The following is a 12,096-nucleotide window of genomic DNA, read 5'->3' on the forward strand; positions in this document are numbered from 1 at the left end:
CTCCTTCATGGCAGTTCCATATGCCCGATTTCACTCTTGAATGTTGCAACTCATTTTTCTGGTGGCATGGAGCAAGAGTCTCGGGGTTGCCCCATATGCTTGACCAGCAGAATCTGGTTTGCCCTGGCATGGTGGGGCACAGGTTTGGGGCTAGAATAAAGGAAATCCTCAATGGTTTGGAAGGTGTTTGCCTTTGATACCAGTCTCTTCTTCCCATGATGATTTTCTTCCTTTCAATTTAACCAAGACCTTGTTCTTGCTTAGAAACATCCTGAGGAGATTACCCTCCATTTATATGGATGTGGTATGCCTTGTTGCTTCTAAAGGTCCCTGAAGGTGTTCAAGCTTGCTCAAGTCAAAACACCTATTTTTTTCCAGTTCATTTTTATTTATTTTTTTAAGTGGACTTTAGCCTTTTAACAAGTGCCTATTTGTGAGTTGAAAGCTTTGCCAGCAAGTGTTTCTGCATGCTTTTTTCCCTTACTTATACAAAAAAATAATTTAAGTGAGAAAAACATAATTTTTGCTCATCTACTCCCCTGTTTGAGAGTGTATATGCACAATACAGCTTACTGACTTAGAATTACATATTTCTAAGATACTGAAATATTGATGAATGGGGATGAGCTCAGGCGTGTTTGCATTGACCACGTGCTGAGCCCGCCAGGAAGTCGGCGCAGCGCTGCGCTAATCGCAGGCAGTGAGACATTTCCCAATCTCTGCAGCAGCACATCGGGGCAATGTCTCACTGCCTGTGATTAGCGCAGCGCTGTGCCGACTTTCTGGCGTGGTCCATGCAAACATGCCTGTGCTCATCCCTATTGATGAATACCCATGCTACTAGCATTAGCAGACTTTTTCTCTCAGGAAAGTTTTCTTTAAAGTGGTAGTAAACCCAAAAGCGAAAATGTTTTTATTATATTGCAGCTTACTAATTCTTAGAAGGGATGGCAGCTTAAGTTTTGTGTGTATGTTTGATATCGCCATCTATCTATCTGTGTGTGTGTGTGTGTGTGTGTGTGTGTGTGTGTGTGTATTTATGTGTATATGTGTGTGTATTAGGGGTGCACCGAATGGTTTTTTTGGTGCTGAAACCGATACCGAAAATGAAAAATACACTAGGCCGAAAACCGATACCGAAACAGCACCAATACCTAAACATATTTAAAAAAAAAAAAAATTTAAATAGGAGATGGTCAGAGACTGGAGACGTGGTACAGGAGATGGTCAGAGACTGGGGACGTGGTACAGGAGATGGTCAGAGACTGGGGACGTGGTACAGGAGATGGTCAGAGACTGGGGACGTGGTACAGGAGGTGTCCCCCATTGCAGCCAGCCTGTGAAGGGAAGAGAGCCACCTCTGCCGCCTGTTTGATCACAGCGCCGGGAACATCACAGCTTTCATTTCAATAGCTGTGTGTTCCCGGCCGCGCCGTAACACACAGCCCCTCCCCCTCCGAGCACTTTGATAGACAGATCATCCGTCCAATCCTGCGGGTGATCTGTCTATCAAAGTGCCCGGACAAGGGGGAGGGGCTGTGTGTGACGGCGCGGCCGGGAACACAGGGCTATTGAAATTAAAGCTGTGATGTTCCTGGCGCTGTGATCAAACAGGCGGTGGAGGTGGCTCTCCTGCGCTATAGGACACCCCCATGATGGGCAGCACCAGGGGCGGGGGCGGATGCCAAAAAGGGCATTTTCGGGCGATATGTTTCGTCGGCCGAAATTTTGCTGCATCCCTAGTGTGCATGTGTGTGTATATTCAAATAATGGTTTACCGACTCCCAATCCTCCTCCGATAATAGATTGAAGACAAGACTGGACTCGTATTCAATGTAATCCTTTTTACTGATGCTTTATAAAAATGTACAAATCTACAAGCAAACCACTGTACCGCTGCGAGCGACACCGCTCTTCATCAAGCTTATCTGGCTCTGTGTAACATGCTATACTAAAACTCGTACCTTTATCCCAAACAAAGGGTGTGCCCCACAGACATGCAACCCAATTATCCAATCAATTACAACCAAAGTTAACGACATGGAAATGACACGGGATTTGAAATGGGGAAATTTCTTTGAAGATGATCATATGTCTTGATGTAGCAATATTGAAAATTATTTACATCTTATTGCCGACAGTGACTTAGGAGTGGGATGTTAGGTGTTCACAGTTTGAGATATAATAATGTTCTATACGGGAGATATATATATATAATGCCTCTCCTATTCTCTGTTAACTTATAGTTAGACTTTCGTTGATCACGTTTTCTTGATTTGTTTTTCATGTAGTTGTATGGGGTTAAGTTAACTTTGGTTGTAATTGATTGGATAATATGGGTTGCATGTCTGTGGGTACACCATTTGTTTGGGATAAAGGTAGTATAGCACGTTACACACAGCCAGATGAGCCTAATGAAGAGCGGTGTTGCTTGCAACTTTACAGTGGCTTTCTTGTAGATTTGTACATTTTTCTAAAGTATCAGTAAAAAGGATTACATCGGAGTACAAGTCCCGTCTTTTGTATTTTTTATTTGTTTAAAAAAAAATGTAATATATATATATATATATATATTATCAATTTTTGTTTTTGGGTTTAATAACGCTTTAAAGTAAACTTGACAAAATACCTGAATTCTTACATTTCCCTCTCCAAAGTCTGAAACCTGTATAACTCTGAGCAAACTTCTACAATTTTGGTACAGGAGCCAGAGTTGCAAAAAGGTGGAAAAGTTGGCCTGAATGGCAAATGTTGCGTTTTGTATGTTGTAACCTCTTGCACACTAACCACTATCGAAAAACAAATAAGATTTTTGTCAAGGTTTGGGCTTTAAAGGTATGTGAAGGTATCAGTAGCTGTCTTCTTTATGTTGTAGCCTCTTAAAGGAGTTGTTAAGGCAAAATATTATTTATCTTAATGCATTAAGATAAAAAAAAACTTTTGTGTGTAGCAGGCCCCCCAGCACCCCCTAATAATTACCCTGAGCCCCTTCTTTATCCAGCATTGTCCACGGTTCCCTCCGCCGTCCGGGACTCTCCTCTTGATTGGCTGGGGCAGCGCCATTGGCTCCCATGGCCATCATTCAAAATCAGTTAGCTAATGGGGGAAAAGAGGTGGCCGGGTCGGGGCCCCTTGTCTGATTGGATATATGGTGCTCTGACTCGGCTGGGGTGCCCCCATAGCAAGCTGCTGGTCTATGGGGGCACTCGTCTGGAGGCAGAGGCCAGGAGCAGCAAAGAGAGACCCGAAAAGAGGAGGATCCAGGCTGCTCTGTGCAAAATCACTGCAACAGGGCAGGTAAGTATAATTATTTATTTTTATTTTTTTTATTTTTTTTAAAGCAAGACTTTATAATTGCTTTAAGTCCTCTTAAAGGAGAATTAAATTAAAGATTTTTGGCTGGAATAAGGCTTTAAAACTATGTGGAGGTACCAACAGGTGTCTGTATTGTTATGCTGTAAACTCTTCAGTGAATGTAAAGTAAAACTTCAAGCAAAAACTTTTACAGGCAGAAAAGCTTTCATTGCAGAAAAGACAGCTTCTTGTGTTCTATGTGCTGGGATGAATTCACTATTGTGTATATGCACGGGAGTAATGTCATCTCAGGCTAGCCAAGCAAGATGGACAATTATACCAAACCCAGAAAAAGACCAGACAAAGATGTAGCAAGGAAGCTTGTGTATGTCACTTTGCGGGGAAAGCGAACATATGCTTCTTTAGTTCCATTTTAGGATATTGACAAGTTTAAATTCAATTGATGTATTGATTTTTCCACTTACTCATTAAAGTTGTTTACTGTTTCAGAAATATTCCTCCAGGCATCTTGCAGCAAAAGGTTTACAAGCTGAAGGCCCGGCATGTTCCTGACTGGCAGAGTCTGAATTTTAAAGGTACCCCATTTTCACTGAGTATACATTTGCTTGCACATGGTCGGTCTCATATGCCTTCCTAAAGCAGGAGTCAGCAACCCTTTTTGCACTTAATATTCAATGTATATGAATGCATGGAGGGAGGCATTCACCTGCTAATAGATGAAGATCATAGTCTGGCCCCCTTTACATTACCCAGTCCCCACTCTTCTTGACCCCTTGACATTACACAGCCCCCCTCCCATGTTATGCTTTGAAATTGCACACACCCGTGGAATGGGGACAAACTACAGTGCTTTAAAAATGTCTACAGGTTACCAGTTTAGAGCTAGAGGAGTTCTAGCGCTATAATTATTGCTCTCCATCTAACGATCATGTTGATGCCTCATTTGTTTGAACACTGTTTAAATTTGCGGTCGCTTCTGCACACAAGCATAAGGGGGATGGGGCGCTTTTAAATATATATATTTTTCTTTATTACTTTTTTTTATTTTATTTTTTCAATGTGTGATGACAGGCAGTTGCTGGAAAATCCGACCGTATGTATGCTCCATTGGACAATTGTCGGATTTTCCACTAACAAATGTTGCATAGCAGTTTTTCAAATTTTCCATGGACAAATGTCTGTTGTCAGATTTTCCGAGCGTGTGTACACAAGTCTGTCGGTCAAAAGTCCAAAGTACAAACACGCTCGGAAGCAAGGATGAACCAAAAGCAGTTGGTCTTGTAAACTAGTGTTCGTAATGGAGACTTAACATTCGCGACGTGGCAAATTATGAAATCTCGAAATGCAGCGCACAATTCTCTTCTTCTTCTTTAATGGGATAATAATGAAGCTTCTTTGCTGGTGATACTGAAGGAGTTACTGCAAACACATTTTCAAATGCTTTTTTTTTCTAGTGATATCAAAATTATTATGCTTTTTTTTATTAAATTTTTTTTTAATTGGGCAAGTTACCATAACACCATTATCCTATAGTTTTTAAGATCAAAGATACAACTATGTTGGTGTCCCTTGTCAATTTTATATTGTGTTTTTTTAAATGTAACTGCCTACTCCCAAACTGTCAAAGAAAGTAAAAGCCAAGTATTATTCTCCAAATTTTTTTTTTTTGTGCTTTGGGAATCAGTGGGGTTATATAGGGATGAAAAAGGCTCTGGGACTCAATGGGTTTATAGGGAAAAAAGGTTCTGGAATTCAAACGTAGAGAGGAAAATGCTTTGGGACTTGAGGGGTTTATAGTCAGGAAAAGGCTCTGGGATTCAAGGGGGTTATAGGGAGGTAAATGTTTTGGGACTCAAGGGTTATAGGTAGGAAAAGTCTCTGAGATTCGAGAGGGTTATAATGGAAGAAAATGCTCTGGTACTCAAGGGAGTTATAATTGGGAAAAGGCTCTGAAACTCACGTGACTAAGCCAATTTCATTTATGTGCATATCTGACAAATCCAAAATGGCTGTGCATCCTCTTTGAACCCTTTGACTACCAAGGGTTTGTCTTGACCCGTTTTACACTTAGGCAGTTTTCAGGCATTTTAGTGCTACAAATGGCACCTGAAAACTGCCTCACCTGCAGCCCCAGTGTGAAAGCCCAAGTGCTTTCACACTCGGGTGGTGCGCTTGCAGGACATTAGAAAACTCATCTTTTGGGGCAGTTTCCGAGCTATGTATATATATATATATGTGTGTGTGTGTGTGTGTGTGTATAATATATAATATAATATAATTTTGTGTATATATATGTATATGTATATATGTATATATATATATATATATATATATATATATATATTGAAATGGATATTTTGATGATAGGCAACTCCTATCCTCATATTGATTAGTGGTTCCAAATTAATAACTACTGCAGTAGGGAACAGACACAAAAGATACGCTCAGCATCTTTCCAAATAACCGTTCTCCTTTATTATGACGCATTTGAAGGCTTTTATACACATGATTACGTAGGTATCACATTAATATTACAATTGTACGTTTATGGTAAAAAGGGGCATTACATAGGCAGGCTAATTCTAATCAGGACTTGAAAGAATGCAAAACATGTACTGAAAACATTGTTAGTGCCGTGTGCACAGTGAGGGCATCGTGCAATACATATAAAATAGAATACAATTATATACAGAACCTACAAATTTCCATTACAGTCTCCTCTCTTTTGATCAATATTTTGATCACTAACCATACCTGCTATCACCTTTAACCTGGAACCTCCACACGCTTAGGTGGAGGTAGTCCTGGCCAAAGAGGCAAAAACTCCATTGTGGAGAAAATAATAGCTGAGCAGCTTTTTTCATTACAAAACGACTTTTCACTGTGAAAAACAAATGATTGATAAGACATATTTACAGAGTACTGGCTGTACACTCCTGTGGCCAGAATGGCCTTCTAGCTTAATTGCTGGTATACTGACTTATCAGCATATGTAAACACAGACAATTCTACATAAAATGGAAGAGGTACAAAAAAATACCCTAGACTGTTATCGCAAGAGGGAAACAAATCAAACACAGAGATTTCTTTCATTTAGTCATATTACAGTGTCTGGTGTGGATCCAGGTGACTTTTCCTTCAAGTTTTGCAAAACTGTACATAAAATAGATGCTGTATTGAGTCTCCAAACATTTCCTTATATATATATAAATGTCTCTTAACAATCCACAAGTCAACTGGCTTTAGTTTTAGATCCTTCCAAACTTTTAGGATCTGGAATTGGGGAGAAAACACATAAATAAGTTTGTCAAAAACCTTAAAAGATCAGCAACGTTCTCTGTGAGATCCGAATGGAGGACTTCAGCTGCTGAGACAAAATATAAGCAAGTGAGTAACACACTCCCAAACCAAATCCCATAGGGAAAGAGTCCAACATCCCCCTACGGGCTTGATAAAATATAATAAAACATTCAGGCAAAAGTTTTCTAGTTTCTTACTCTACTTTGTCCACTACATTGTAGACAGTAGGGGGTGTAAAAAATAAAACCTCAAAACTTCTAGTAAGGACTCTCCTATAAAAATGATTTCCTCTGTTATTCTCTGTAGATTCTGCACTCTGTACTTAAAAACTACTTCTGATAACACTTTTTTACTATGGCCTTTGCAGTAGCATTTGCCACTGGACATCCATAAAACATGTCCATACAACCAAAATACATACTCATAACATCCTGACTTGGGCATTTGGATATATCTTTTTGTTATCTCTGGAAGGGATGTTCAGCTTTTGGTAACACCTTTGGTAACAGGTAAAACAAGAAGTGGTATGTTATAAAAACAACTGTGGAGAACCCTGGCTCTATCCCACGCTCATTTACTAAGGCAGCCATAACTACTTGTGACTGATGACACGGTCCACGTGTCAAGCTGAAGGGAAAAGAGTGTCTGGTAGACATAAATGATCACCTTTTCCAAAGTCTTGTTTCGTAAGAAGTTGCCCTCTGTGGACCACTTGTGCTTCTCGTTCTGAGGTCCTTAAAGTTGAATTATTAATCCCAGCTATACTGGGCCAGAACTAGGGTGGAATCTGTGAGTTGCACAGACCCAGCAAGTGTCCGGGGCTGTAAATGCAGCATCCTTAGAGTCGCCTGGTCTGCTTCCATATGTGAGTTTTACTGTTAGTATGGCTACCTCAGTAAGAACCTGGAAGGCTGAAAACAGCCAATCAAATTAACTTGGCATGCTTGATTGGTTTACCCGCCGAAGTAAAAACAAACTTCTGGCCCTTCAAATGGAACCAAAAGCTCTCTATATCTTGACTATCTATATAAATATATACTCTTTTTATAGCTCACAGGCTTTTCTAAAACATGGAGCTCTGCTTCTTGAGATGGGGAAAAAGGATCCAATGACTCCGAATACAGGGAATCCTTCTGGGTGATAAACTTCATCCTCGGTATAAAACCAGGAATAACACTACAAAAAAGTAAATACTCGGATCTTCAGGGAGTGTGTCCTGCACTGAGCTCACAGCAGCTGATTCCCACGTCATCAATTTAACACATGTGCTTTTTCTTTGTCTCCAGCCTCCTCCAATAGAGGCAATAAGGTGGCTGGATTCAAATGTACACATTTTTCATTGCTAGATTTGTACATAAACACACAAAACAAATTCATATTTTGAACCTTTCATTAGACAAACATTTAGTTAGCTATATATTTGCTGTGCAGAATGTCGGACCAATAAAAATTAAATATTCAACCAAAATAATATCTGTAACTTTGTCTAATAGCAACTTTGCATAAAGCTACAGCTCTGATCTATCGGGGTGAACCCTTCATTACTGGGTCCAGCTTGCATAAATATAACAATGGCTTGTTTTCTATCATGCTGTTTGTGTAAGAACTCCAGTTTCATGTTTCAAAAAGACAACTTTTTCCTGGCAATATTATAATAAATGATAAGAATACCCTGCAGTGCTGCAGAGATGTCCATAAATCCAAAATATTCTTCTACTTATACCCACTGCACTTACAAGGTAAAGGGACGCATCATTTCACAAGCAATACATTCTGCTTTGGATTTCAAAAATAAAAATACATAAAAACAAAGTGCTCTGCCACATCAAAACTATAAACCAACTGGCTGCAGGCAGCAGCTATCCTAACAGGGTGTGTGGACTTGATGTGATGGGTCTGTTATATTTACATTTTATTTATTACTCTCACATCATGGACCGCACATCAAGTTATTATCAGACTTTAAGATTTCATTTCTGTAGAAAAACTTCCTTATGTATCCCATTCATCTTGGCTTTGTTAAACATTATGGCAGCTGTATTCAAATTAACAACCTCATCTTAATCTCTTTTTTTTTTTTCTTTCCACTCAATAAATGTAAAATTACAAAATTGTTAGCTTAATCTAAACTAATTCAATTTTTTACCAATTTCCCCAATAACCTGGATTTCATTTCCAACCAAAGGTTGTCTAAACCAGTTTCAATATATCTATATTTATTAATAAAATTGTTAAACTCATATTAGAAATTAACACTCATATGATAATTTCAATATCACACACTAATATATATGCACAGATAAATGTCCTTAAAGGGGGACATATTACTTAATTTTACTCAATTTCTCTCTTTTTTTTTTTTTTTTTATGCACTGTTTCCACTATCACAGGATATTCAAATTGTGTAAGACACGGTTAATTTGTAACCTTCATTTTACCATGTTTGGAAAACAGATTAAAAAATAATTGTGATCACATTGTTTATCATTAGATTCGTTAACCCGGCACATTTTGTTATAAATGTTTTGTCTAAAAAGCTGAAATTGGCATGGTGTCCTCCCAGCTTATCACCAACTCTCATCCCAGCTACATTCTTTGAGGAGAGCACAAAGGAGGGGGGTCACATCTGCGTACATGACACAAGCGAGCGAACTTAAGGTTCCAGCATTCACAAACATACTCAAATATATCTCTAAAATCGCTTACATTATTCCCATTTGTACACAACACATGCCTATCATTCTCTCACTTTCTTTTAACGCTTTTTAATACTTTCTTGCTTAAATTTCTGCTTTCTTTATTTTGTTCTGATATCCTTTGCATCCAATGTATTGTAATTCCATACTTCACATACTGTACCTTCTATGATCAGACGGGCAGCTATAGTGCTCATCCCATCTTCCCTCTCTGACAACATATAAAGCATTCTGTTTTAACTCTCATTACTGTTTCTTGACTTTACTAGTTTTGTAGTGCCTGACCCCAAATTCAGCCCACAACTTAACATCAAAAAGTCCCTTTCTGTCTAGTGTTAATGTCACTCTTGATCCATCCTGCTCACATAAATAGCTGTTTCTCTAGCTGTATACTCTGCATGATTCTTTGTCCCTGTGGACTTTGGTGGTAACCCAGTTACCCATTGTGGATCCCTGTCCACTTTAACCATTAATCTAGGGGCTCAGTATAGGCGGAACCGCACCTTCGGTTCATATATAGCACTCCTCTTGCGCTGGGCATTTTTGAGGGTCTCTTACCCGTCATTCCCTTACTTAATTTAATGCCCATAATGACTGGCCAGTCTTCTCTACGTGTGCCTATACCCTTTTGCCTCTAAACTACTTTATCTAGCAGATGTACTACATATACCTGTGAACAGCACTATTCTTCCCTTTCTCTATAACACTTTGATGGACAGTAGACAGTGACAACATAACATATAACCACTAATCAATACAGTTCGATTTAAGGGGAGTAAAATAGGTACCCTTTGTCCCGAAAATGCCTTACCGATCAAGGAAGTCTGATAACTCAAATGTAAGCAAAAGGCTTAACTCACCCGACTGATTATCAGAAATTCCCGGATCGTCTCAAGCTCCTCGTTTCGGATACTCAGGGTCACCTGATAACCCCTGCTGGGCTGGCTTCGCCACCTGAAATGGATATTTTGATGATAGGCAACTCCTATCCTCATATTGATTAGTGGTTCCAAATTAATAACTACTGCAGTAGGGAACAGACACAAAAGATACGCTCAGCATCTTTCCAAATAACCGTTCTCCTTTATTATGACGCATTTGAAGGCTTTTATACACATGATTACGTAGGTATCACATTAATATTACAATTGTAAGTTTATGGTAACAAGGGGCATAACATAGGCAGGCTAATTGTAATCATGTACTGAAAACATTGTTAGTGCCGTGTGCACAGTGAGGGCATCGTGCAATACATATAAAATAGAATACAATTATATACAGAACCTACAAATTTCCATTACAATATACCGTATATACTCGAGTATAGGCCGACCCGAATATAAGCCGAGGCCCCCAATTTACCCCCAAAAAAACTGGCAAACTTATTGACTCGTGTATAAGCCAACTGAGACATGCCTGTCCATCCCTGTGTGTGTGTCCGTCCATCCCTGTGTGTCCGTCCATCCCTGTGTGTCCGTCCATCCCTGTGTGTCCGTCCATCCATCCCTGTGTGTGTGTGTGTCCATCCATCCATCCATCCCTGTGTGTGTGTGTCTCCATCCATCCATCCATCCATCCCTGTGTGTGTGTGTGTCTCCATCCATCCATCCATCCATCCCTGTGTGTGTGTGTGTCTCCATCCATCCATCCCTGTGTGTGTGTGTCTCCATCCATCCATCCATCCCTGTGTGTGTGTGTATCCATCCATCCCTGTGTGTGTGTGTGTGTGTGTGTGTGTGTGTGTCCAGCCTACCTGTGTCCCGAGCCTTTGTCCCGAGCCTCCGTCCCGTGCCTTGCCTCCTTGCCTCCGTCCCGTGCCGTGCCTTGCCGCCGTGCCTTGCCTCCGTCCCGTCCCGTCCCGTGCCGTGCCTTGCCTTGCCTCCGTCCCGTGCCCTCTTCGTCGGCGCCTCGGCGGCCATTGTAAAATTCAAAAGCTGCGCCGCCGCCTTCGCCTGTGATAGGCGGAACACTGAATTTCCCAGCAGCCTGTGTTCCGCCTATCACGGACATCGTATCATCCTCGTCCGTAGTACGAGGATGATACGATGTCCGTGATAGGCGGAACACAGGCTGCTGGGAAATTCAGTGTTCCGCCTATCACAGGCGAAGGCGGAGCCGGAGGCGCGGCTTTTGAATTATAGAATGCCCGCTGTCTGTCTGCTCGACACGCTGATCGAGCGGGCAGACAGCGATGACTCGAGTATAAGCCGAGGGGGGCACTTTCAGCCTCAAAAAAGAGGCTGAAAATCTCGGCTTATACTCGAGTATATACGGTATATATATATATATATATATATATATATATATATATATATATATATATATATAAAATCTCTACTGCTCACACAACCGCCTCTGCCTCAGGCACTTTGGAAGCGACGGATCACAGGTGCTTTTAACGCCTTCCCAAATAGTGGTGGCAACGCTCGGGCATCTGCAGCGTGAAAGTAGCCTTATGTCTAGCAATTAAGTGTGCAATATCGTACAGTCTGTTTTTATAGCTATTTTAATCCAACCTAAAGCGCTTTTTTTTATATCTATTTTTATATTTCTTTATTTTTTATTTACTTAGAAATTGTAGATCATTTGTACCAGGAGGTTCTGCCAAAGCTGGAAGCCAGGATGATGCTGGCATCTTCCCAGGATACATTCGATGTAAGTAGAATTTGGCACTTCTTGTATAGTTTACAAACGTTGGGGACATATGTTCTTTTATCGCAACGTGTACAGTGTCTTGAGTGCCACCTATGGTTAGTACATGTACCATGAACATTCCAGTTACATT

The 12,096-nt window shown here is 40.4% G+C and overlaps 1 protein-coding gene across 3 annotated transcripts in view; it reads left to right on the forward strand.

The window, feature by feature from the left end:
- TTF1 (transcription termination factor 1) overlaps positions 1-12,096 on the forward strand; it is a 90,339-nt gene that overhangs the window by 72,660 nt on the left and 5,583 nt on the right. For all 3 annotated transcript variants that reach the window (XM_077477767.1, XM_077477757.1, XM_077477748.1), the window contains 2 exons: positions 3,805-3,890; positions 11,884-11,966. In XM_077477767.1, coding sequence (XP_077333893.1) covers positions 3,805-3,890; positions 11,884-11,966 — 169 coding nt within the window. The remainder of the gene's footprint in view (positions 1-3,804; positions 3,891-11,883; positions 11,967-12,096) is intronic.

This window comes from Lithobates pipiens, unplaced genomic scaffold (assembly GCF_037356315.1).
Source record: "Lithobates pipiens isolate NorthernLeopardFrog02 unplaced genomic scaffold, aLitPip1_a1.2 Scaffold_1, whole genome shotgun sequence".
NCBI lineage: Eukaryota > Metazoa > Chordata > Amphibia > Anura > Ranidae > Lithobates > Lithobates pipiens.